Source organism: Fonsecaea multimorphosa, assembly GCF_000836435.1.
Source record: "Fonsecaea multimorphosa CBS 102226 unplaced genomic scaffold supercont1.23, whole genome shotgun sequence".
Classification (NCBI taxonomy): domain Eukaryota; kingdom Fungi; phylum Ascomycota; class Eurotiomycetes; order Chaetothyriales; family Herpotrichiellaceae; genus Fonsecaea; species Fonsecaea multimorphosa.
In genome coordinates, this window is record NW_015971657.1 from 377809 (window position 1) to 404337 (window position 26529).

Consider the following 26529-nt stretch of genomic DNA (forward strand, 5'->3'; position numbering starts at 1 on the left):
CTCGTCGACCATCTCCGATTCTTGAGATATGTCAACGCAAATAGATACCATTAGCTTCCCATGATCTCCGGAGTTTCTCGATTCACCAGGTAAGTCTCCGGGGTTGAAAAAGGATCTGTTTCACCCGTCGTCGCGTCAATATCGTTGGCAGTTGCTGGACATCCATTGCTCTCTACAATCAATCTGCTCTCAAAATGGTCAAAAAAGTCCTTGTTGGTTACGGCATAGACGTCGACGCCGTTAGCGGATGGATCAATACTCAGACCGGCCAGCCGGCTGATGTGACTAACATATCGCGCGGTGTCTTTGGAGCCACGGTGGGCATTGACAGACTACTGGCACTGTTCCAAAAGTATAACATCAAGGCGACCTGGTTTGCTCCGGGTCATTCCATCGAGTCATTTCCCAAACAAATGGCTAAGGTGCGGGATGCTGGACACGAAATGTAGGTTGGTTTTCATTTAGCTCCTGGTCACCGCCCTCTGTGAATTCCGGAAATGATTTGTTGGGACTGATTGCTGATGCGGTGCATATGCCGCCCAGTGGACTCCATGGGTATACGCATGAATTTGTCTCGCAGCTCTCAACCCAACAGGAGCGGGATGTCCTGCAGAAGTCCATTGACGTGGTCACTGCATTCACGGGGAAGAAACCCAGAGGCTTTACGGCGCCTGCATGGACACCTTCACCCCAGACAGTGAAGCTCTTGGAGGAGTATGGGCTGGAGTATGATCACTCATTTATGCATCATGACTCCCAACTGTACTATCTTCCGTACCCACCGGCCACATGGAAGGAAACCGACTACAAGAATCAGTCGGCCGGGGAGTGGATGACTCCCATGTCATCGCTTCGGCCGTCGACGCTGGTCGAAGTCCCGGCGAATTGGCACGTCGACGATTGGCCTGCTTTTCAGACCATGCGGGGCCAGGGCGCTGCCGGCTTTGTCGACCCGCATCAAATTGAGAGATTCTGGCAGGAGCACTTCGACTTCTGCTACCGGGAATATGAGCATTTTGTGTTCCCCATCAGCATCCATCCTCAAGTCAGTGGCAAGCCTCAAATCACCCTCTTGCATGAGCGTCTCATTGAATGGATCAACAAGCACGAGGGGGTGGAATGGTGTACCTTTGAGGAAATGGCCAACAAGTTCCGCAAGGGCGAAATCCAGGGCGTGGAGGTGGAAGGGGGCGTTGACCTGTAAGGCCTACGGCACTCTCCCAGCGCTCTGTCGATCACCAGAGGAGAGGTCTGTGGGCCTTGTATTCCAACGGTCAAGCCCATGCACCGGCCCATAATGGAACGAGGGACCATAACCTCCGGGGATGTTGGTAGAAGCACCAAAGTGGATGGAGGGATTACTGCAGAAAGTTGGCGCGCCAGGCAGACGGCAAGTACCAGGGACAGCCATTGATGGCATTCGAGAAGACATCCAAGACTATTCTTTGGCGTCGATCTTGTCCACTTCCGTGTCCCTGTCATTTTTTCTGTTCATGATATGCACCTGGATTCCCTGCCCAAAGTTGATGCTCTTTCTTACCTCCGGCTCTCTCCACGGCCACTTCCCTGGGTCTGAGCAGCAAAAGAAGGCAGAAAGTCCAGTGAAAAAATGGCTAATACCCTTCCTGCTTGTAGCCTACCTGCTGGAGGACTCTTCACCTCTTTTCTTTGTGTCACCGACTCTCCCATCCCACCAGTCTCCTCGTATAGGTACAACCCCCAAGCCGGAAGATGGCGCAACTTGACCCAAGCGATGTAGCTAAATCCTGACGCCAATCGCGACTCTAGACTAGCCGCAGGACAGAGCGTGGGGAAAGAAATCGTGCATTTGGCCCTTGGGACTAGATGGACCAGGGGGGCTTGGGGGGCTATGCGCCTCGTCAGCCTCCTTCACCGCCCTTCTGGACCTCAGATTTCCTCTCTTTCAAAGCACCCATCCAAGAAGCAAACGAGACATACGGCTTTGGGTTACACCGGTTCTTCTCTCTGAGGGCACTTATTCCTCTTGTGCCGGGCTCAACTCAACAAACTCATGTGATGGAGCATCACAAGGATGTGGGAGCCCAAGCGGAGCCTGGCGCCCAAGAACAACAACCACACCATCCCCAAAGGCGACACCGAATTTTCGGGTTCAAGGGCCCTGACCCAGTACATGCGCCTCCATTTGCCTTGCATTGCATCTGCATACGAAAAGGAACTAGGGGAAGACGTCTCGCTGTGGTCGCTGGCTGGTGGACATGACCAAAAACGCCACACAGTCACCGCATCTTTGACAGCTGACGCAGAATACCAACACACAGACAGAAACGACACTGATCAGCTCTCATCTACTAGGTAGGTACGATTGTACTCGGTACCTGACTGGGTCCTCCATGTTTGATGCCTCCGCCTCATCCTGAACTTCCGTCTCCGACCATCTTCCATCAGGGTGTTACCGCTACCCGTTGGGACCTGCATAAAAAGGGCGTGTCTCTCCTTCCTTTGATCTGAGCATCTCATCTCAAAATTTCAGCTCGTCCATACATCGACACAGCAAACCCGAAGAGACCGTACAAGAGGTAACTGCATCAGTAGACCTTGTTGCCTTCCAGGTTCCAATACATTCGACACATCCATCAACATGGGTCGCGGCCACTACGATGTTGCGGGTATTCTCAAGCCGATGGGACCTCAGCGACCTTCTCCGAAGCGCATGGGAGATGTCAAGCAGACGACGTGCCCTATGGGAATGCCAATCACCACTTACCACTTGACTGGACGTTCTTCTCAGCCGACGTCCAAGGTCCATTGATGCCCGTCACCGCCTCGTCAGCATCGAGTCAGGCAGGTCAACTAGGACAGCAAACTACAAGGCTATTCTATTCAGCTTGGCTCAGAGGACAACGCATCATGCCAATAAACATGCCCAGCAAGCTGTGCGCAAGTTGTTCAACCTTCTTCGGGACTGGCATCATCACCGACGTAACCCACCCAAGGTCGTGCGACAACGCATCAAAATCAAAACCGCCCTGATTGAATCTTGCTGCTCTCTGCATACGCTCGCTATACCACCACTTGGCCCCTGCGCCGGCATCGTCTTCTATTGCCTTTCTTATTGTTACGCGTGCGGACCACCGTCTTACATTCCCCTCGTTTCGGCGTCCGATGCATGGGCCCGACTCTGTGGACAGCAATATGGAAATGGGCCTCAAAGAGAGTATAGTCCTCAATGTCACACAGATGAGATTGTGGAGATATGGGAAAATGCGATCTCATGACCAAGCAACTTGAGACACAAGCATGGCATCGCCGATCCACTGTCTTGTCGAATTTCTTCAAAGGGGGGGTGTCGCAAACCAGCAAAAGGCGCTATATGGTGACTGCATACCGAACCGTCGGCCAACAACAGCGGTAGAACCTGGAGGCACATGCACGCCTGACTTTGACCATTTTTCTTGTTCTCCAAACAGACTGGCTGAAGCTGACGGGACCACTTGCATTCTTTTTACTCTTGACGTAAACGGCTGGAGGGACTCTGCCACGGCCATCATATCTCGGGAATTTGACAAGAGGTCAACCTGTTTGCTGGGTGCACGATGAAGCGGAGCTGAGCTGAAACCGCCCGTGGGAATATGCAAGACATCATAATGCAGGACGCCGTATTGCGTACCCCCTTCATGAGTGCAATGGAAAGGGACAAGAGGTTGAGGATATTCGGGATTTGGCGCAAACGGCCACAGCTGAGGATTTGAGGCTGAGCCAGCAAGCCAGACAAGAAAAATAATTAATTAATAGCACAATATGACATAATGCAGATGCATACCTACGTACATCGTATTAACGACCATGCCTCCTAGGTACCTAGGTAGGTTGTTGAATTCTCCCCCATACCCGGTCAACCACTTAGCGAAGGCGCCCCCATTCAAAATGCCCTTTGTGTCCTTTTGCCACCGCCGACGCTTATTATTACATAGTCCTCAATTGACGAAAGAGGTTGTCTATTCGTGAATGCATACCTGTATGGGGCAATAACCCTCAGCGCGGGCTTGATTCCTCGATGACGACTCCTCGGCCCCTCTAATTTCTTCCTTCCGCTCTTCTTTCCTCTCGATCCTGGCTACGGACAAAGGTAGACAGGAAGAGACCCTCCCAGGTGGGAAGCAGTGGGGAGTTGGATCCGTGTAAGAGATGGAAGGACGGGGGTTAACGAGTTGACAAGGTCGTCTGATTCTCACTCTTGGTTCCCACGCTCATGGTCGCTCTGGCTCCCGTCCTCGCTCTGGCTCCCGTCCTCGCTCTTTCGCGTCGGGGCTGCGCTACGGACGGAGAGGGATGATGAGCAAGGAACAAGGAACAAAGAGCAAGGAGCAAGGGAGTAACAACAAGATATCCACGACCGTGTTGGTTCAAACGTTCATCCATGCACCGTCACGCATTACATGCCCACCCCCACACCCTTACGAGCTCCCATCGCACACACGAGCAGGTGAACAACTGACATACAGAACTGACAAGCATGCACTACATACATCCATCGAACCAATCTATCTATCTAGCCATCCATCCATCCGCGCATACGTCCCATACAAATGGCGTACATATACTGCTTACCGAAACCCACCGACATAGCACCGTCCTAGGTAACGAGTTAACTGACATGCAAGATGATCGAGGCCCTCAGGTGATGATGGCTCACTGATCCCCCCGCCAGGCATACTTGCTTTTGCAGATCTACAGGGTCTATACATGTTACCTACTAGCTGGGTATGGGTATGTATATAAGTGTATAAGAGAACTTAGCTTTTACGCCGCACCATGGGAGATTCCGTGGTCGACTGGGCAGTACATGCATGGATATACATACGTACGTACGTGAGTGTGGATGTAGGATCCATACACAGGTATGTTCATATAGAGATATATACGAGGTACAAACAGACATACGCCGAATCGAGATAAACTATTGAGATATACTGCTTAGGGATATATAGATATATATATATATGCCCACATATATATATTTCTAGGTATGGACATACAGAGGGCGTAGGGCATGGGATGACTACCTAGGTACTGGTCGGTAGAAACTCATGTAAGACTGGCTATTGACCCAGGCATACTTGCTAGGCATATACACATACGTATGTACCTACCTACCTACCCTGCCTATGAGTGGGTACAGACATAGTAATACATCCCACGGATCCATCCTTCGGTATATATACAAGCATGCCACCCCATGCCAGTCATACAGCACAAGCACGTCAGCACGGACTGAGAAACCCGGTCCTCCATTCCGTCCGTGGGAACTGCCAGATGGCAAATGAGAATGATAGACACTTGTCGTCATGCTTGCTTGGGATGCTACTCTCTGTCAAGATATCTTACAAGATCCCAACGTCCATGCGTCCTCCGCGCTCAGCACTAAATCCCACCAAACTCCAGTCCGGGAAACACTCCGGGACATGCTATATGGGGTATCGTGAAAGCCAAGTCAAATCAGGTCATATCAAAAAAACAGCCCGACCCTTCTCCGGACAGCCCTTTCCGAAGGGATCCAGTTCCGTCAGATCCTTATATTCTGTAGGAAGTTTGGTACAACGCAGGCCACGATGGCGACGGAAGTGGTCGTCCCAAGGTAGCAGCCGACCACATCAGCCGGGCAGCCAGACCCAATTGCAACGCCGTAGGTGGAACGGGGACTGTGATCTTCACTTCGGGAGGTGTCCCAAAACTCACGAGCTCTCCAGCCTCCGAATCTCACTCTGCATCACAGCAACCAAACTTTCCGCCGCTGCCTCAATCTTGCTTTTCTCCACATGTGTCAGTTGTCCAAGCACCCACGCACTCACATCATCTTTCTCTCTCGACAACGGACGCCCGATGCCGATGCCGATTTTGATGAACCTGTCGCCCATGGCCGGCAACAAACCGGCCGATTTCAAGGATGACTGCACTGATTTGATTCCGTTATGGCCCTTGGGTGAAGATTCACCCCGGCGCAGCTTTATCGTGCCAGATGAAGACTCAAGCTCGTCATGCAGGATGACCAGTGCTGTCACGGTGTCATCAGATGCAGGATGCAGACTGTTGAATTGTTTCCATGCTTTTAACGTGCCCTGCCCAGAAACATTCATCATGCTTCCGCTTTGCCAGAGGGTGTATTCATCGCGACCCACGTCGGCACCAGCACTAACAAGGCCGGAGCCGAGAAGCTTTGACTTTGCGAGCGGCGGGAGGCGCAAGTGCGCAGCAAGATGTTTCAAGAGGATGTGCCCTGCCGAATGTCGTGTCGAATGATATGGGGGAGGGTTGCCCAAAGAGGCGATGAGAAGGCGTACCGAGCGCATCGGCAGCTGCGGGGACGAAACCTTGGGTTTACGAATGCGCAGCGGAGACGGGATTATAGGTGAGAGAACCGGTTCGGTATTCGTGACAGAGGACGGCGGAGGGGATTGGGAACTTAGGGGTTTGACGGGACGTCTCTTGACAACATGTTTTAGAGGCGGAGGTTGAGGCTGGGGCTGCGGCTCGGATTGTGAGAGCAAAGAGGAATTGGAAGCAGAATCATCCACAGGCTCAGGCCAGAACAGATCTTGGGTCGGATCGTGGTACTGATTGTACGAGGCCTCGGAACTCGAAGGATTGTGTTGCTCGTGCGTTGCCTGCGACGGGCTCGGGTCAGCCATGACTTGCCCCTTTCTTTTCCGTCCAGACGTAGGTCCTTTCGTCGTGAACAAGAGGGAAACACTTACTTCGTTGCAAATGAGTGACGGGGAGTTGGTCTTTTTGTTTGTCGGAAGCTCCTTTGTGAGTCAATTGACAAAGAAAGTCCCGGGATTGACAAAGACGCAGGTTTGGAAATCAAAAGTGAGTCGAACCCGCCTGCGTCATTTTTCAGCGCAAAGCTCGATCGGGTTTAGCCTGCCAAGAAAATGACTCGTGCTGCCAGTATGTCCGTTTCGGGATCTTGGCACGTGCCATGCCCAGCACTGACAACGAGCCGACTTGTGGCTGTTTTCGAGGGCCAGCGCTGTGAAGATGAAGACAATGGACTTGTTGATTCCAGCTGGACGAGTCTCGGTTCAGCTCGATAAGGTTGGTGGGGCCTCGAACTGAAGTGCGGGCTGCCTGGACTGATAAGCCTCGGAGTCCACCTAGCGCGGGCCAGGGCGAGAGGTGGCGAAATGCTTTGGAGTTGCTTTTCATGATTCCCCCCTGGGAAGCACCTGGACGATCGCCCATCACACACCCTCATATCGCCGGTGCGTTACATCTGGGGCCATAATTTCTTCGTCATCCAAGGGGTACAGACGATCCAAGGTCCAATCCGTGTTAGCTGCTGCTGCCGGCGGTGGTCTGCGAATAGAGCCGGCACTACTGGTGCTGGTCGATACCGTGGTGGCTTCTACAGCGACTTCCTTTTCTTTGGCCAGGTCACCATGGGCCCAGGGGCTGTCCTCTTTTGTCCGGTGAAGTTTGAGGCGATGCCACGAAGGCTTCCTAGGGTCGTCATCCACGTGACTCGGTTGTCGCGATCGCGGTTGACTGTCCAGGGCGATTGCTCCCGCACTATATCCATGAAGCGTTCTCGGTTGTCCTGCTTGTAGATGGCCGGAGGTCGAATCTCCAAAGAAGGATCGCAGATTGAAGATCCGTCGTATCAGTGCCCAACTGTATGGCATGTTGGTGACAATCATTGCCGTGCTTGCTTCTCGGCAATACCAGTACACCCATTCGGAGCTGAAGGGATGAGTGAAACTCAGACGCTTGCTTAGAATTGCACAGAGCATTGTAAACAGTCCCAGGCTGAAGGGGAACACCAGGAGAATCTTCTTCTTGGGCTCCAGATGCGCCTTGACAAATAGCGGAAGGGGAATTGACAAGATCAAGATATCGCTGCTCAGGTTGAATACTAGGTTCATGATGAGGTGGTGCAAGGCGGTGGTGCACTGCACATTATTCGTAGGAGTCTGCCAATAGTCGTGGAAGGGTCGACACCAAACGCCGAAATAGCATATCTCCATGACGATGTAGGTGATGGCTACATATGCCGCTGCGATTTTGACCACCATGCCTTGCTTGAGATTCTGAGTGAGGCGCCAGTAGAGCAGAAGGAGACAACACTTGGTTCCCCTGAAGACTTCTGTTAGGTTGCGCTGGCATGGAGCAAGTTTGTTTCAGAGAAAATAATTACCATTGCACAGCACACATGCACTGTTCGACAAGGAGAATAGTCTTAGATCCCCATGTACGGCGGGATATCTCTTCGGGTGTCAAGACAACCGGATGGGCTGGGTCGATGAGATTCGTTGAGACATTCAGGTCAATGTTGAGAAACACGATCAGAATAGTGTATAGGCACTGCGATGGTTCCATTTTAGTTCGTGTAGGAAAAATCGTTGCGCCGCACCAGGAGACTTACGGTCAGGAACATCATCAGGTAGTCCTCGACCTGTAGTCGTAGCAAGGATCTGAATAGTAGCAGGCGCGATGCCCTGAACAAAGCATTATGAGCCCTAGATCATGCCATTGTTGGCTGGAAGGGTATGTCACGTACATGCGCGAGAGAACTATACATATGGTCACCGAATACCATATCCATGATTCCACCACAAAGGCGGTCATTGTTGCTGTAGTTTTCTTGTATGTCCCTCGGCTTTCGAGGATGGTTGCAATGACGAAATATGGCGGAAAATGGATTTCACGGGGACAGCTGGTCAAGTCGTGCGATCGCGGTTTCTGACCAAGTCGGCATGATTGTATAGAAAGAGAGATTCTTCGGAGTTGAATCCAGGTCGTTTCAAGGTCGAGCGAGAACAAGAACAGGCGTTTGCCAGAAAGAAAAGGAGCGGTTTCACCAACGCAAAGATATCATGCGGACGAAGGGGATAGCAAGTGATAAGAAAACGCCCTGGGGGGCTCGCTTCACCTGGGGGAAGAAAGGTCACCACGGGCTGTAGCGGGAGGCGAGGCGGCCGGACTAGCGACAAGGTCAATCAATGGATGGCGAATTTCGTGCCGGGGGAGAGATGGGGGAGGTGTTGAGGTGGGTGAACTCGAGGGCTTCAAGCTGAGCTGTAACGCGGGATCGACGAGGAGCAGGTACCTAGGTAAAGGAAAGAGGCAAAAGAAACGCTATGCTTGCCTGCCCATCATCATCGGGGATCCTATCGCACCAACGAGTCCGCAACGGGTTTGTTCAGGGTGGGACTAACGGGGCGCCGGTCCAACCTAGAAAGCCACTTTCCCTGTCGTATGATGAAGCCGGGGCCGGGGATTTACGTGGAATGGACACGAAGCCTGATGGGGCAGCTTGCAAGACCAACAATAGGGATCCCCGTCAAACCTTCAGGCTGTTTCTGAAGTGCGAGCGTCGATTTGGGTAACGAGTCTCGAATGTCGAGTCTCGATGCCTGGTGGAGGCCGTCACAACAGGAACAGGCTATCCCCACGATGGTTCAGCGACAATGTTCGACAAGTTCGAGCAGCTACTTTTGTAGAGGGTGACAAGGGCCCTGGACGAACTCTGCGCAGGGGACTGTGAGTTGAAGGCACAATAATGCGGGCTCGCGGGGGACGAGTCATGCTGGTGAGACGTGTGAGGCTCGAGATAGGCGTCAGGGCCCCTGGAGAAAGCCGAAAGAGCCCTAGACTCCCCATTAAACAGTTGGAACCTAGGTGCTAAGTCAGGCCCCTAGCGACGCCGCCGTTGGCACCCGATGGACGCCTGGACGATAAAGAAACAACTTCCCCGAAACTCTGTTTTCCCGCAAGCCACGCGATAAAGACTTTCCAGTTCCCCCTATCTATGTCACCACTACAAAACCTCTCTCCGTCTCGGTGTCGACCGTTTGCCGTTTATTGTCGTTATCTTCCAGAATAACTTTAACGGATGGTCCAAACAGTTGACGCAACCATCTGTTCGCTTCTGTCGCCTCTGTCACGCCGTTGCATACCATGTGGCGGCCACAGCGCTGCCCACGCAACGTCGTCAAAAATATCAGCACGAAATATATTCCGGCTCCTGCCCATCTCCACGGATCAATTCCTCTATTATCAATATAAGCTTGATTAGATGTTATTTTATCGTATATGTCCAGCTCAGGGGTATCATCTCTATGTTCTCGTCATTTGCCGTTTGGAAAAACAAAAGGCAATCGTGCTTTCAAGGGAGCCAATGCACCTGCCCAGTAATGAGTGTGTCCCTTTCCCTCTTTCATTGCCCGTATTGCTTTTTGAAAACTTGCCGTTGAACTCCTGAACTTGCCCGAAAATATCAAATGAATGGATGGAGCGCCGGGCCTTACCTCAACCTCTTCCACCTCCCAGGTTCTTATTAGCTCCTGCTTGCATCTTGCGCATCGCCTCACGATGCAGCTCTTGCATGTCCGGCCGTCTCATGACTTGATCCATCATCAACTGTTTCCTTTGCTGCACGCTCCGTTGATATTCTTCCATCAGTCTCTGGTTCTCTTTCTCTACCTTCATTTTAGCATGTCCTGATTCCGCCATCGCTCCATTAATGCCCTTGCTCGCAGCCCGATGTTGTTGTGACAGCCGCCATTCAGCAAGCAGAGACTCTCGCTTCTGTGCGTCGCTCCTGTGGTCCCGCTGAGGCGGCTGGTGCGAGTTGTATGATTCAAGTCGAGTCCCAAGCGAAATACCACCCCTGTTGCTGTCTTGGCTCGTTGGCCGCATCATTTGAGGCAGGTCGTACACGCTACCTGAAGGCGGGCTTGCAGTACCGTAGGCAGTATGCGGCCGCGTTCCGCTGTTGCTGCGCTGCGGCATCTGGTACGGGGCCGACATGCGTCGACTCGCCCTCTTGGGGTTTGTGAATTCCATGGGGGCATCTTCATCGATCGGTGTCGAGACAAGTGAGTTTTGCATTGTTGGGTTGAGAGAGTTCCGCCCGCCTCGGCTGTTGGAGTGCTTCAACGATTGTGTCGATGCCGACTGTGACGGCAGTCTGCCCGTGCTGCGACGGCGCTCTTGATCCGAGACCGACCGTTTGCCTGACAGCGGCTTGGAAGCAACGCCCACACCAGACCCACCCGCTCTCACCGTGAGTGGTAACATGGTTGTTGGCGGCAATTCCACAGGAGGCTCTGCTGCAACCTTCTTGGGGGGCGTGGTGACCGATGCCAATTGGGTTGGCAATTCGTCGTCAATTCCCTCAATGGTCTCGGGCTCGTCATAGATTGGTTCGTCGGCCATGGTAATATGCTTTGCCCATTCATTGGTCCGATATGACAACACTACGCTCGACAGCTGGCTAGGAACTGAGGCGAGAGCAGTTTTGGTCAGGGTATCTGCGCTGGAGTTGGTAGCGTCGGATGTCTGCGACTGGGACTTCTTCACATCCCCCGTGTCCGTCTTCGTATCGCTTCCCTCGGGTTTCAGTCCGTCGTCCAAGCTAGAACCACCATTAGCAGAGGGGCCACCGTGGTCCACAAGGAGGCGTTCAAGCTCCAAGCTCCCACCAACAATTGACCCTTCAGCACCTTGCACATCAGTAGCGGCATTCTCCCGGTTCTCTGATGACCGCAGGACCGCACTTGATGGGCCAGCTACGGGCGAGATGACAATTTCTGGCGGCAATGACGGATCTTGACCGAGGTCAACGTCCAAAGCATCCACATCCAGCTCTTCATTGTCCACATCCATGGTCGCTGCAGCTGAAGAAGCCCTACTCAGGGGTCTTTCACCGTCGATCAGATGTTCTTGCGATTCAGAGTTACCGCTACCATAATTCGCGCTCAAGTATTTCGACCGGCGAGATAGCGACGGCTGAGAACCTCGTTTAAGCTTGGACGACCCACCGACTGTGCCTGACTGATCGTTGAAGGCATCTTCGTTGGGGCTCACATCTTTCGAAGCGCTGCGAGTACTCTGAGCTGCAGAAGAACCGCCACTGCCTTTCCGCTCCGTTCCAAGCGGAGTTCGGGCGTTTTCCAAGGCCTGGAGTGCTTTCTGTCGTTCTTTGTTGGCGACAGCCTCCGCATCCTCTTCCACCTCCTCAATCACGTCGACTGCAAAGGTGCTCTGCCGCTTGCTTTTTGATCCGTATGTTGAAGAGGCTCCCTTGGGGCCAAAAGCGTTCATTTCTACGCTTTCAGAAGAACTCGAATCGGCCGCCTGCTCGAGTGCAACAACTGACACTGTCGAATATCTTTTTTCCGGATGAGCATTCTGCCACAGGACAGTGTTGCGTTTACTCGAGAGTCGATCACCATACTGCCTTTCCCATTCAGACTTGTCGCGCTCGTTCTGCCGTTCAAGATGACGCCCCAGGGCGGCTTCCACTGCTTCCCTCTGTCGAAAATCCTCTTCGTCAAGCTGCCCTTTCTCTCTTTGCTTAGAACTGACGACTTTCCAGAGCTTGAGCTGCGAAAGGACCCCGATGATGGTGCAGATCACAATCACGGCTATTTCGACCCGTATGCCCTTGGTTAATGGAAAGGTGGTGGTGTTCAAAGGGAAGAGGTTGTCGTTGAGATCCCAGATATAAAACCAAAATTCCTTCAATCCGGCCCTGGTGAAGCAGTCGATGCCCAAGGCGAAAGCAGTTGCTCCACTAAATGAGATCGACCCAATTAGTGCGTAAGGGCGAGTGTAGCTGGTCCAAGACAGCGCCCAGAAAACCACACAGAAGATCCCGATAAAGGCCCCCTTTCCCCCTGAGCTGGTGATTAGCCCACCGGCTCGCAATGTCAGCAACCACATGCTGAAGCAAAACCCGCCCAAGAGACAAGCAAAGCCTTCGGTGACTTCTTTGAACACCAGAGCACCACCTCCGAACACGGCACCAGTCATGAAAATCGCTACGAAAAAGCCTCCTTGGACAGCATCTGTCACCGGCGGGTTCATCACATAGTCAACCAGTGCTGTTGTCGCTATGCTTGCCAGGAATGCGCATGACAAAAAGATCTGTACCCATCTGGTTTTGACACCAATCAGAGCATAAGTCGCGCCCAGGACAATGAGAAACACCCCAGCGATCCCAAACGCCGGGGTAAGTCGAGGGTGGATGGGCAGCGCATCCGATTCTTTGTCGGTGGAGCTGGTCGTCGAGTTGCTGGAAGGAGTGCTAGAAGCGGTATGCACGGCCGGGCTTGTGCTGGAGAGATGCTTCGTGGTAGGCAAGGAGGTATCCGAATGTGAGCTCCCAGCCGAAGTCGTCGATGCTGGACCAGACTGCTGGACGCCCTGCGTCGAAGTTGGTACAGATGAAGTAGCCGTGTTGCTTGTCGAGGCGGAAGAACCTATCGAAGCACTTGGGGAACCGGTCGTAAGGGACGGAAAGTTGGTGTTGGTACTATCCTGTCGCTTCTGTATTCCCGGTCCAGGTTGAGCGTAAACTCCTGAGGCGAAAGCCCATCCCAGCACCGTCCAAGCCAGAAGTTGAGAAGCATGCATCTTGTTCAGTAGACTCGATGGGCGCAAGTGAGCTTCACAATGAACTCCCGCCGGACGCACAGGATCTCAGCTCCTCAAGAATCTCTTCAGGCGGTGACCACTTCCACGTCAACCGGTGCGGCTCCCGGGGCGAAGATGCTGAGTTACCATTGACGTGGCGTTGAATCGGAGACTATCTGAGTTCAGCCCACGAGCTCGGTGTAGCAGACACAGCAACAAGGCGAAAAGGTAAGACACTGTCAACGTTGAACACTCCTCCCCACCAGGCAACGGCAACACTCTTGTTAGAATGAAAAAGAAGAATGGAAGAGCTTCAGAGGCGGGACCAAAAGGCCGTGAAGCTGGGGGAAACGAGGCGGGCTAAGAGCAAAATTGACCTTGATCAATGCAAGCCACATGCTCGCATGAGCGTACCTTTTGGGATGTGAGGGGCTCTTGATTGTCCAAATCGTCATCAAAGAAGCAAGCCAGAACGAGCAGAATGGAAACGTGCCAGCTAGCTCCCGTGGAGAGTAGCCGCTAAGGGGGCACATTGCACATTGTCGCCTGGGGTGAGCGGCGACATGGATTCGAAGACCGGGAAATTATGCGTTAGAAACAGGGCTGGAGCAGCCACGAGCAGCCGACCAAGATCGGAGGGTTTGACATCCATTGCGGAGTATTTGTCCAGGACCACGTTACGTGTTCGCCGGAAACTTGAGCCTATCTCAAGGACAGCAGTGACTCGTCGACAACGACTTTGTCCACAAAAGCATGAGGTCGACCTGCATGCTATCTGCATGATTTCTGCGGTGAGGTTCCAGGCCGTGTCTAGGACCCTAGGATGCATGACGGACGACCGTGCCGACTTTGGAGCTTGAGAGGCCAATCCGGCCGGTTGGATCGACAAAACAAGAAACAGCAGGCAAGGATGGAGCTTAGCTGCGCGCCGGCTGGACGGGGGTCAACCAGGCCGAGATTGGGTGGAAAATGGTGTTACTCCTACAACTCGGACAAAGGCCCCCCTCACCCTGTCCATTGGTAGACGATTTTCCGGGGGATTGGTGGGAAGTTCTTTTAAATTGACGCCCCTTCAGCTGGCTTTTTGAGGTGCAAGCCACGTCAAGAAAAAGGTGACAGGCGGCACACTGCGAAAAGCGCCCTCGCTTTCTCCGTCCACTCAACAGGGTTCGTTAAGGGCTATTGGGGTTGGGCCAGGAGCGGTCCGGCTCAGAGGTTCCGGACGGACTTGACAATCATGGGCCTTGCTGCATGATGTTAGCCATGTCTCAGTTGACCTTTTGCGTCAAAGGCCCAACACTGCCCGCTGACTTGGTCTTCTCGAAGAAATGACGCCCGCCATCGCATCTCGCTTCGCACGGCGCTATGTGCGTTCGTCACAAGCTATCGATAAAACATGGCAAGATTGAGGAGCGCAACATGATCTCGCGGGGAAGGAAGCGAGCAAAGCGAGCAAAAACGAGATTTAAGGCTGGTGGGCGCTTTGGGCTGCGACGGTGAGCCGCCGCCCATTTTCAGCCTGCGGAGAGTTTTTGTATGCACAGTTGCAAAACGTGACACAACGGCCCCCCAACCACGTGAGGGTCGGAACTCGGACAATTGGGGCGCCCTGGCTTCGGCTTGGCAACCCCTTGCGCTCACGTGATCATGTGCACCGACGAGGCTGGGAGAGCGAGACGCAGAGAGACGAGATGAAAATGTCAACAATTGATGAAAATGTCCGAAATGGATGAAATTGTCAGGCCAATATCACTCCGCATTACGTTACACAATCACAGGGATAGGGCCCCGTGTTCCCAAGCCCCATGGTGGGACTACTCCGTGCATCTTGTTGTACAGTTGTCCTCCGTGAAATCGAACAGGTTCATACATGAGGAACGGCTCATAGCTTGCCTGCGAACTAGCACCCTCCATCTGAGACTCATCTCCTCCCCATCTCCCTACTCTTCACTTTGTGTGATATCATTAGCACAGGATTGATTACACACCGACGCTGCGCAACGCTCTTGTTGTCTTCATGGGATCTGTGGTTCGTACGGGTTCACAAACGTCGAATTAGTCGGTGTTCCCTGCAGAGTGGATGTCGGCGAGTGGGCACGGGCACGGCCCTTTTCCATATTACTGGCATCACGCTTGTGCGAATTTTGGCGCTGCTGCTGCTGCTCGTCGTCCGTCCACCAATGTAGCAGCGACAGCCAGGGAAGCCAGGTGACCAGGTATCGCAACCGTATGGGTTCGTCTTGTACAATTTGATCGATATCCGTGTCCTCTGGCGGCATGTCTTCCGGCGCTTGAGGCCGGGGGTGGGCAGAGCTTGTCGGCGGTGCGAAGAGTTTGAAGATTCGCTTCGGCCCCGGGAAGTCTTGCTGTGTCTTGGACGGTTTAAGCTCCGTTGGAAGTGACGGGTCGTCATCGGGATCTCGCCACTTTTCGAGCACTTTGTACCCCAACCGGAGGAAACTGAAGGTGCCGATAATCATAGGAATCAGCTGGTCCGGGAAGAAAATGCGGCCGCCAGGGCCCAGCACTTCCTTGACATGGTTGAAGTTGAGCGTACACTCCACCAGAATCATCGACCACACAATGAAGAGGAAATTGCCGACTCGGAGGAAGTACAAGATTCGGCGTAGTCTGAAAACGCAAAGCGTCAGTAAGGTCTCTCCTGAGCCTCAAAGTCGGGCCGGAGAAAGGATTTACTCTTTTTGGTAGAGGCCTGTGGCATAATGGAGTCGAGTGCTCGTTCGCCATTTCTTTTTCTTGGCCATGCCGACTGCCTTTGCAACCCTCGCGTAGAGAGCCAGGGAGGATACCAGCAACATGATGCCGAAGTAGATGACGCAGCCGATGCAGACAATGATGTAAAATATTCTCACGCCACCGTCGGCGCGGACCTTGGCGAACATGAAAGTATAGACGGTCTTGCATGGGCCAGTATCCACGTTGATAACGGTCGTGTCTGGCTGGATACCGAACCACCAGAACCACAGGCCGTACACGGCCACAGCCATCGAGAGCAGGAGTCGAAGGTGCGTGCCAAAGCCTCCAAAGTGGCGGATCCCCTTTGGGCCTTCGCGCACATAGTGACAAGTCCGGTATCCCCAAAGGCTCAGCACTGAAAAGATGGTTCCTCCCGACAAGTGCATGAGTATCACGCAGTCAAGCTGTGTCAGAACTTTGGTGATGGTACATCGCACCATGGCCACGAGATTGGCAAAGAGGAAAATGGCGTTTGTATCTAAAGCTCCACCGATATCGCCGGGCACAAATGAATTTGCCTGGACATAAGAATGAGACCGCGCAAACAAGTAAAACACGGGAGAGTGACAAGCACTCACGATCCATCCAGTGAACCACGAAAAGTATATCCCCTTTACAACACCATGTTAGTTAGGCTTGTGAGAGTGATGAAGCTCCGAACACAAGGGAGGCAGTGAAGGTCCGTCAGAGCATATATGTATGGTTGTTGAGCGCAAAACATACCAGGCGAACACCAATTCCGTAGTAATCAGACGCACGAGCACTCTGGCACTGGTAGTCGTCCGGGTTCGGTCCCGTGATATTTGTTCGAGGGATCAGCCATCTCGAACTGCTGTCTGTTTCTGCTGCTATGACAGAGCCAGAGTACGAGCAGAAATACAACAGTAGCAGCAGGCGGAAGCAAGTGGAACACCTGTTTCTTCCAGCCATATTAGATAGCAGAATGCGTTGATGCAGAGATGTTCAACACATACCTGGTGAAGGAGGGGCATTTAACCTTTTCAATTCAATGGCAAGTAGCTCATGGTCGATACCTTGGTGAAGCGCACCAGGGTCAAAGCATTGAGGAGACCAGAAAGACTTGTGCTAGTGAACGATGTGTGGCCCAACCAGCTGGCCTTTTGGGTTTGCTGGAAGTCAAGCGTTGCGAAGATAAAGCGTACGGCCCTGGGACGACGGGCACATGGCGTGTGTTGATTTGCTCTCTCACAAGGTCGTCGACAAATCCGTTTTGGCTTCGCTTCGTAGCCTGGAGTATGGTGGAATGAGCGTTACAGAACGACGTCATGGCTTCAACATCGAGTTGCAACGAGGCTGATGATCTGCATTAGGCATGAGGCTGGTTTTCTTGCAGCACAACCGATCGAGACCATAGCAACCCGGCAGTTGGTCCCTACAGGTCCAGTCGCTCGTTCCCTAGCGTTTTCTCCAGCTCGACAAGAGAATGCACCTGCACATCGCACTCGGGGGTGCAGGCAGTGGCCGTTCTGCCTGTGCATTGCTCGTCCTCCGGGGGAGAAACAGGGTTGTCTTCTTATCCGCCCGGCGCCAGCGCGTCGTCGCCGAACTTTCTTGCTCATAGCGACTGTGAACCGTCGCGCTGAAGGTGCAGCTTCCTCCAGGCCATCAACCTGATCGGCATCCAGCAATGGGAGAATATCTTCGTGCCAAGCACAAGCCCGACTGCGAGCGCGGCCTGGATGCGGAGACGTGTCAAGCCGTAGGAGGCCTGATGCTTGAATCTCGATCGACGGCTCCCGCAAACCAGTAAGAGTAATGTCGATATTTAGAGTCAATCCCAGTTGTCGGCGGCTGCTTCAGCCCCATAATGGAACGAGATGAAGACAGCAGCTTGTTCTCAAAAGAGAATTCATCCATATCAAGTTGAGAGAGGGGGCCAGCTGCGTCCATGGGAAGGAAAACCCTGAATGGAAATGAAGGTTCATCTTCCCCAACTAGCGAATAGCCAGATAACTCCTTGTCAAGACAAGGAAATTTATTCTCCGGGCTGGCTTGGCGACTCAATCACTTACCGTGCGTACTAGGAAATATATGAGCACTATAGAATATGAGCACTATACAACTAGACAACTGGAAGCTGAGATTGAGCACTTTCGGAAGACCGACCTATTCATTAGATCTTGCGCTCGGTTGGCATCAAACAGACGATACGATGATCTCGATGATGTAGGCAATTTCAAGGCTTGCTTTAATCACATATCATTCAAGGGGCATTACCACTACAACTGCCAATACCGTTCATCGTCATTACTTGACCTGCGTCCGCTTCGATCGCATAATGAACATACATCCGGGACAACTCTCAATGCTCAGCCTCGGCCTTGGGCAAGGGAGGCAGCGTCCCATCGTAGTGGACCTTAAACGTGCATGGGAAGACGAAGTAGGAGCCATGGTCTTCTCGCATGTAGACGTAGAAACCTCCATCACGTGGGATCTGCAAGAGAGAGAAGAAGTGGTCAGTCAATCAGGTTTTCTTTTTCAAAAAAAGGAACCAAGATTTTGAATGCTGGATTTGTGTCACGGGAAACAAGACTCACCTTCTTCAATTGCCCTTGCGGTCCTGGCGCGCGGCGCAGGTTCTCCAGCTTGCCGACCGTCCTCAGCATGGCGGTCAAAGCCACCATACTCGCGTCCTTTCCAAGGCAGGCGTGCTCTCCAATGCCGTAGTGGATATACGAGTCCAGAGGTCGGTCCAGGCGCACCTCGTTGGGGTTCGGGAAGATGGCGGGATCCCGGGCGGCTTTCACAAATCCGCAGAAGACCTTGTCGTCGGGCTTGACTGTGACCTGCTTCCCGTCGTCGTGGAAAGTGTGGTTGACTTGGCTCCGGCGATAGCTGCCAAAGGTGCCATTCAGGCGGATGCCCTCGTTGACGTAGTGGAGCAGTTGGTCGTCGGATTCCTTGCTGTCGATCCTGGCAAGCCGTTGGATGTCCGGGAGATATTTGAGACCCTCGTCGCTCAAGTAGTAGTCGATGATCTGTGTGAAGACTTGAGACTGGTTCGGCACCTGGGCACAAGCGGTCGGTAAGATCTGGCTGAAGGCCATGTCGTAGGTGCTCATGCCGGTCTCACTCAGGCGACGAATCATGTGAATACCATAGTCGGCGAGCGCGTTGTTGTTTTCTCTCCAGCCATCGAAGAACTTGGCTGCAAAGGACGTAGCCGTCACAGACTTGATGTTGGCTTCAATGAGCTTGCCGAGCAAGTTGGACAGCTTCCTCGCCACCATCCGGAGAGGAAAGGACTTTGTGGGCTCGAAGTCGAAGAAGATGGCGGTGAAAATCACGCTCATGGCCATCCACAGCTCTTGCTCCGAGAATATGCCCCTGGGGTTCTCTGCCGTCTTAAGAGGCAGATCGAACATATTGGCTGCAAAGTGTACGTGCGCGAGATTGCCGACGTCTCGCGTAATGTCGACCTGATTGATCCCGGCGATTTTGCAGCTTTTCTCGTGCAGAAGCCGGAGCGTGATGTACTCATAGAAGTGCTTGATGTGCTCGTGCCACTTGTCGCGGTAGATAAGTTGTTGCATCGTCTGACGCTGTTTCCGATGGAAGATAGTATCTCCTCCAAGACAGAACCTCTCGCCTCCCTTGCCCATCACGAACCCTAGGCCGTCGTTCCACATGACTTTAAAGTCTTGAGGACGCTCCAGGAGATATTTTGACTCTCGTAGGACGTCAAAGTGACGCGGGGAGGAATATACTCCGGAGTCTTCCAGTCGTAATCCTCAAAACGGCCGAGATTCTTCATGATTTTGGCGTTCTCGCTCGGGATAGTCATCGGATCTGGTCGGCGTTAGAACTGAATACTTGCCAAGTACTGCAGCATGGTACACTACTCACAGTGAGCATAAATGCTGTTGGGCGTGAAATGATTTGGCAGTGCCCTTAAGAGGAGCTTGTAAAAGACACAGCCTTGATTGATGCTGGGATCAGAGGCCGCCTCGTTGAAGCCCCAATTGGTGAGGTTTTTGGGAGTATAGTCGATGGTGTAGAATCTATCGCCACGGACCAAGGCGACCGCATCGGAAAGCACCACCCGTGAAATGGTATGTGTCGGGCAGATACCGACTCCTGGCACCATCGGCTCCTTGTATTCTTCCACCGCAAGGCCTGGGTAAAGCTCGATGAAGTCAGGATGTTCGTACAGGTGTCTGAGCTGGTCGGCCACATACGGGTCTCGGTTAACTTCCTCGAATGTGTCGTATGTCTTCAGGCCGAAGAACTTTCTGTATTCATTGAGGGTACATAGGTTCCACGCCCGAGACTGCATAATACCTAGTATCGTGATGGCTCGAAGTGACTTGGGGATATTGCGTGCACCAAATGCGCCGGCCACCTCCTCGACACCGGCTTGGAAGATTTTGGCAAGATCCCCGTCATCAAACTTGCCGTTGGCATCCCGTTTGAGGTGGGCGAATGGCCGCTGAAGTGGATCCTTGGGAAGCTCTTTGTCGTATTTCCCCAACCCGATCATCAGCTCCTGCAGCGACACATCGTTTGGCTTCTTTCCGAAGAGCTCATCGTAGACCTTCTCCGTCCATGCTTCGTCCATTTGTCCGATACAAGAGTGCCAGCGATATGAGAGACTGAACTCGGCGCTCACTTGGTTGCCAACTCCTCGCGGGGTGCCGTCCTCCCCAACGGTTTTTGGTTTATCCAGGCGGGGGTCCAAACTCCATGTGCTGTTTGTCCTGTTCAAATTGATAATAGTACGGAGGTAATCATTAAGCACGATAGAAATCCAGAGTCCACAAGTAACCAGTCGGCCTGTTTGAAAGAGGTCATTGTCGTATTTCTTCCAAGCCGCCTTTGCTGCGTCTCCGGATAGCTTGGTAGAGGGCTGCGTGAACCGGCCATTCTCGTTAATCAAAGCCAGCTGTTCGACAACATAATTGTGGAAACGGTTCAACATGATGAGCATCACACCGCAAGATGGTGGGAAAGCCAGAAGTCTTTCCTCTGCGAAGCAGTCTGGCTTGATCTTGCCGTTCTCGAATGTCCTCATCATGTCCTGATCTTCCTGAACATCCCCATACAAGATTGACAGGTCCAGGTAGCTAGAAGTCTTGCTATTGCTAAAATCACGGTGGTCGGTCTGGAAAAGATCTATAACTAGTCAGGGTGATTCAAGTACAAATATTCTGAGACATCATACCATGGATGACAAGCGAAGCCCAGTTGAAGAATATGCTCGATACGTTGTTAGGATGAGGTATAAACTCTTCTCTCGCCAACAATGAGTCAAACAAGAGTCCTGGATCGGGCAACGCGCCTGGCTGTGAAATCTTTGGCTGCACCGAACGTGCGTAAGGGGTATTCGCCGCACCAAGTTTCGGAAACATGTACGAGTTGTTTGAGCCGTCAGCTGAACGGTACTGGTAGCTATCTCCAAGATAAGAAAGAGGCGGATGTTGCAAGGAATTCCAGAGGAGGTCAATAAGCGAACTGGTGATTTTGACTCGATTTGCAGAGCGATCAGGAAGGGCGGCGACCAGCTGAATAGCCTCCTCCATGTGCATTTTGCGGTCATCCACGGGACCGCCACTGAGTTTGTCCTGAACCAGGTGCAAAGCTGTTTCAGCGTCCTTAATCCCCAAGTGTTTTAGATCATTCCAGAGTCCTGTCGGCTCCTCTTTCTCTAGATATTGACCGTCGCCCGATTGAGTCGGGAGCGGACGCTGCGAAGCGTGGATGAGTGCTGCGAACTGTGTGAAGACATTTTCGACATCCTTTCGTGAAGCCACAGCCTTGTCGTCTTCTTTCACCGGCTCCGGAGGATTCGAGGTGGTCGCCAGCGTAGGCGCTGAAGGCCGTTGAACATCCTTTGTCTTTTCAAGGCTCTGACCGATAGAAGCACCATTTGAGCTTGTGCCATTGACATGGTCACCATTCACAGCAGTAGATGGAGCCCTAGACTCGTCGACAGTACTCAGAGTACCATTGACGCCGTTGGCCTTTGCACTTTTGTTCCTCTTGAAACTGGAAGAAAGCCTTCTTAGCAGCGGCATTGCTTGAGTTCTCGATTTTCAGGAAGGTAAATTTGATTGAGAAGGACAAATACCTTAGAGCAAGCTGGAAGAAGGAATGGAAAAGAGAAAAGATCCCATGGGGGTTCTAAGGGAGCCCCCAACCTTCAACGACGCAGACCAAGCTGATGAGATCTTCATTTGCACGGTGAATTGCCGAAGACATCATACCTTGAGCAATTAAGGTGCGATCTGCGCTCAGCTGTGAATGACTTTGTCTTCGGAAGAGTGGAGAAGAGCGCGGACAGGATGGTCTTGAAGCTGCATATGCCACTTCCTTGTATAATGATAGTTCCATGCATCAGAGATATGATGTTTGTGGTCAATCAAGTCGCATGCACCACGTCCGATGTGGGGCGAGCAGTCGAGAGTCACTGCTGCTCTGCCAGTTTCAGTACGTGATACAGTGTCGATCTGTTAACCAAGCCTAGTTTGATGGACAGCTTCCTTGAAAGATCTTCCTCGCACAAGCTCTTCCGGAGTAAGTTTAACACAGCTTGACCGGGTGTCCTCCTGTGCCACAGCTAAGCAGGATGGGATATGAAGATCAAAGGCCGTTCCATTCATATCCAAGGCTGTTTTCTCTCTTGAAACAGCGGACTCCTCTCTGCCTATTGTACAGGTCATGCTTCTGCTTACAGCGGCCATAATTGTTGATCGGTGCGCGGATGCCGGATCGGACTCAACGTCCTCCAGCGGTCAGACTGAACCTTATTCTTCGAGCATGCTGGCATGATCGGAGAGATTAAGGTAGGTAGGTGTGCTTCACACTGACTGAGCCGCAGCCAATGGGGCAGATATTCGGAAGCCCTGTCTCGAGCATTGGGCGGGGTCGACTGTGGAAGGTTCCTGTTTTACGTGAAAGGCCCATGGTGGCGCACAAACACCGAGCTGTCAGTGACTCGTGGGTCAATCATTGAGCCAAACATGAAGGTCTTGGTAGGACGGTGGATCGCGAAGGGGAATTGACAGCTGTCGGGATGTAATTACAGAGTACCTACATACAAGAAAAAGGGGGAAGGGGAGGAGGTAGAGAGCCAAATGGGAGCCTGGGCAAAGCGGAGTCTGTTGAATAGCTTTAAGATCCGCTCGAATTAGATCGGACCGGACCGGAAGACGGGCCCACCCGCCCCTCCTCGAGGGAGCGAGCGAGGGAGTTAGGCCAACCTCCCACTCGCCTCCCCCATTCTCCTCCGTCTTGACTCCTAAGCATCGGGAGCCACTTCGTGTATCTTGCTCGCTTGTTATTCGAGTGCCGATCGCTGGGCTCGACCACCAATCCACTGACCGATAGAGCACATTAGGGAAGGGGTGGTTGGTCTGCTGGCTGATTCTGTGCAGACTTCCCCTCCGCTTGCAGATTAGTCTGCCTCAACAAGACAGCAGCGTCGTCAAGTTGAGGCCTGTTTGGGATTGCCGAATGCCTATCGAGCGATGATCCCTACCGTGAAACACAAAGAGATACACGGTCCCACTCAAGACACAAAGCGGGCGATCACCCTCGGAGACACTTCCACTGCAGCAAGGAAGGGCTGCATGTTTGGGCACCTGTGTAACCCCTCTCACACTCCAACATTCAGCACATGGAGACTAGGACTCTTGAACGTCACGCAAACCCCAAACCATCTTGCACATCCTCATGAGAGCTGCTTCCGTGCGTCCGAGCGTCCGAGCGCCATGCCCACCCTGCCGTTACGGGAGTTACCCGGCAGAAACACTGGCGGTGTTGACCATCATTTCCGGATTTTGCATGGATACTGGCGGTGAGATGCAAACTTGTTGCTGATGGCCAGGATGATGGGCCGAATCAATGTCGATGAAGGCCACTGCTGTGATAGGGAGGGCCCTGCTTGTGTTATGTGCACCTTTGACGTGCGGAAAGACCTCCACGAGCAAACATCACGCACGGACCCAGGTTGGGCAGCTTCTTTCAATAAACTTGTCTCAGGCGTTTTTGCTCTCATTTCTCGACTTGACCACAAGTTCTTAGTCTTTGTCGCCGCCGTCTTCGTTTCAGCCGATATCTTTGGTCATTCTTAGCAGACACATTGGTGACGTGCTCCGAGGTATTGCACCCGATGGCCGCTCCAGATCCAGATCAGCCACGCCAGAAGAGTGTCTTCGTCCTTTGTTTTGATGTTCGTCCCCCAGATATCAGCTTGTGATGGCATCCGTTGACACATTTCCAAGGGCACGGGCAACAAGTTCAGTGGCAAGGACACCGACAGCAACATCCTCAAACTCTACCGTATGCTGGACCGCACTGATGTGAACATGTACACATTTTACCAGCCAGGTATTGGGACATACGTCAGCTCTCATTCGGTGTGTGGAACAGGAGCTCCCTTGGGACCGTCTAAATGCTTACAAAACAGATTCAAACTACCTCCACACTCGGCCGGATCCGATCCTGGTACCTGAAAGCCATAGATGAGGCTGTGGGCACATCTTTTGCAGACCACGTAATGGGTGGCTACAAGTTCCTCATGCGCTACTACAGCTGCGAGGACGACTTGTACTTCTTTGGTTTCAGTCGTGGAGCCTATACGGCTCGCTTCCTTGCCGAGATGCTAGATCATATTGGTCTGCTAGCTGCTGGCAACGAAGAGCTTATCAGGTTTGCTTGGAAAACCTACGCCAAGTGGGCTGCCAGAAAGAACGATGGCAGTGACAAGGCCAAAATGGATGAGGAGGAGCAGTATGAATTTATGAGGGGGTTCAGGGAAACATTGTAAGTCTCGTGCTGGTTGTATTTGGATCACCTCTAGGCTTTCTGACACCCACGGCAGCAGCAGGCCAGTTCGCCGAATTCGGTTCCTTGGCTTGTTCGACACGGTGAATTCAGTGCCGAGATTCGAGTCGGCTTGGATGCAACGAAGCAAATTCCCCTACACTGCTCGTCCGTCGGCCAAGGTGATAAGGCATGCGGTATCGATTGATGAAAGGCGGGCGAAATTCCGTCAAGATCTGATCACTGGACCACAAGGCCAAGCAGAGGACCAAAGGCGCCACGACATGCGTCGCTACGAGTCGGATCTGATGCAAATGAACGAGAAAGCGCAGGCAGATGAAGGAGAACGCGCACATGTAGGGCAGGGAGGCCCGAAGATTACCCTGACAACCACATCAGGTGGCCAACTCTCAGTGCCAGCCGCCCAGCTTGCATCACAAAGCTCCTCCGAGAGCCTCGCTGCTCCTATGTATTCTCCTTCCACTGAGCATCTCCGGGAGAGAGCAAAGTCGCCACGAAAGCGCACTAGACGTCGATGGTCCCAACCGAAGCGGCCGCAAGATGTGCAAGAGGTCTGGTTCGCAGGTGGACACGGGGATATTGGTGGAGGCTGGGAAAAGGGGGACAAAGAGCACTGGATGCTCAGCCACACGCCATTGGTGTGGATGGTGCATGAGGCCGAGAATGCGGGATTGAAATTTGACCCCGGGTATATATCTGATCTTTCCAATACCGTCATTGACCAGAAAGCTGACTTTTCAACAGAAAGATGGCTCGTTTGGGATGCTCGCCCCATGCGGTCGACGAATTTGGCGAGAGGATCGAAGACACCACTACGCGTCAATCCTTCCAGCAGAACCTTGAGAACTGCTACGCCGCCTCCACTCTGCACGATTGTCTCACGTACAATGGCGGCTTGCCCCGTGGCACCGTATGTTTCTGGAAATTGATGGAATACCTCCCGTTTCGGAGAATGGACTTGCAAGATGGGAAATGGAAAGCTATCCGCTGGTACGTCGGAGTTGTTTTCGCAAAGTTTTCTCGAGGAGAATCTGGCTAATCATCATGAGCTGAAGGCCACTCCCTATGGGAGAAACTCGAGATATTCCAGACGATGCGCAAATCCACATCTCCGTCATCCGGCGTATGCAAGCCGACCCGACTTACCGTCCGGGCAATCTCATTGTCGGCGGCGGTGGCCGCGGAGTCCGAAGAGCTCCCGAGAAATATGGCATTGGCAAGTGGGAGTCGCACATGTGGGAAGGTGATATTATCAAGCATACCTTTGTGCGAAAGCGGCCGTCTTCCCCCGACTGAGTTGAACAGGTTCGAGGGTCGAACGACAGTAGGCATTTTCGCAATGTCGGGAAATGCGATGAGGCGGCTAATTGAGAAGGCTCACTATGTCTAATCAAGTCCGGATGTTCTGACGATAATGATATTCAAAACTTCCTTTTGGATTCGCCTTTAGCTGCACTTTTCGCAGAGACATTACCTCGCAAGCCGACTTCAGAAATAAATGGCAACAGTCTGACACAGAGTGCTGGATAACGACGAGGGGACCACCTAGTTAGCGACAGCTAGGAT

General features: G+C 52.7%; 8 protein-coding genes across 8 annotated transcripts; 2 read left to right on the forward strand and 6 right to left on the reverse strand.

Annotated features, from left to right (window-relative positions):
* Positions 1-194: 194 nt before the first annotated feature.
* On the forward strand, positions 195-1204 carry Z520_09346 (uncharacterized protein; the record flags this gene model as incomplete). Its single annotated transcript, XM_016779840.1, has 2 exons — positions 195-445; positions 544-1204. 2 exons carry the CDS (start codon positions 195-197, stop codon positions 1202-1204), a joined length of 912 nt encoding a protein of 303 aa, XP_016629159.1.
* A 4510-nt stretch (positions 1205-5714) lies between these two features.
* Z520_09347 (uncharacterized protein) lies at positions 5715-6668 on the reverse strand (the record flags this gene model as incomplete). The annotated part of the gene is made up of 1 exon (XM_016779841.1): positions 5715-6668. One exon carries the CDS (start codon positions 6666-6668, stop codon positions 5715-5717), a length of 954 nt encoding a protein of 317 aa, XP_016629160.1.
* Positions 6669-7223: 555 nt separating this feature from the next.
* On the reverse strand, positions 7224-8607 carry Z520_09348 (uncharacterized protein; the record flags this gene model as incomplete). Its single annotated transcript, XM_016779842.1, has 4 exons — positions 7224-8115; positions 8177-8343; positions 8405-8477; positions 8540-8607. The coding sequence occupies 4 exons, from the start codon at positions 8605-8607 to the stop codon at positions 7224-7226; spliced, it is 1200 nt and encodes a 399-aa protein (XP_016629161.1).
* Positions 8608-10290: 1683 nt separating this feature from the next.
* On the reverse strand, positions 10291-13401 carry Z520_09349 (uncharacterized protein; the record flags this gene model as incomplete). The annotated part of the gene is made up of 1 exon (XM_016779843.1): positions 10291-13401. One exon carries the CDS (start codon positions 13399-13401, stop codon positions 10291-10293), a length of 3111 nt encoding a protein of 1036 aa, XP_016629162.1.
* A 2015-nt stretch (positions 13402-15416) lies between these two features.
* Positions 15417-17088, reverse strand: Z520_09350 (uncharacterized protein; the record flags this gene model as incomplete). The annotated part of the gene is made up of 4 exons (XM_016779844.1): positions 15417-16032; positions 16099-16676; positions 16737-16769; positions 16882-17088. The coding sequence occupies 4 exons, from the start codon at positions 17086-17088 to the stop codon at positions 15417-15419; spliced, it is 1434 nt and encodes a 477-aa protein (XP_016629163.1).
* A 1393-nt stretch (positions 17089-18481) lies between these two features.
* On the reverse strand, positions 18482-19781 carry Z520_09351 (uncharacterized protein; the record flags this gene model as incomplete). The annotated part of the gene is made up of 2 exons (XM_016779845.1): positions 18482-18613; positions 18717-19781. The coding sequence occupies 2 exons, from the start codon at positions 19779-19781 to the stop codon at positions 18482-18484; spliced, it is 1197 nt and encodes a 398-aa protein (XP_016629164.1).
* Positions 19782-19789: 8 nt separating this feature from the next.
* Positions 19790-22193, reverse strand: Z520_09352 (uncharacterized protein; the record flags this gene model as incomplete). The annotated part of the gene is made up of 3 exons (XM_016779846.1): positions 19790-19968; positions 20026-21297; positions 21341-22193. The coding sequence occupies 3 exons, from the start codon at positions 22191-22193 to the stop codon at positions 19790-19792; spliced, it is 2304 nt and encodes a 767-aa protein (XP_016629165.1).
* Positions 22194-24289: 2096 nt separating this feature from the next.
* On the forward strand, positions 24290-26259 carry Z520_09353 (uncharacterized protein; the record flags this gene model as incomplete). The annotated part of the gene is made up of 6 exons (XM_016779847.1): positions 24290-24349; positions 24402-24536; positions 24587-24942; positions 25001-25651; positions 25708-25953; positions 26019-26259. The coding sequence occupies 6 exons, from the start codon at positions 24290-24292 to the stop codon at positions 26257-26259; spliced, it is 1689 nt and encodes a 562-aa protein (XP_016629166.1).
* Between the last annotated feature and the right edge of the window lie 270 nt (positions 26260-26529).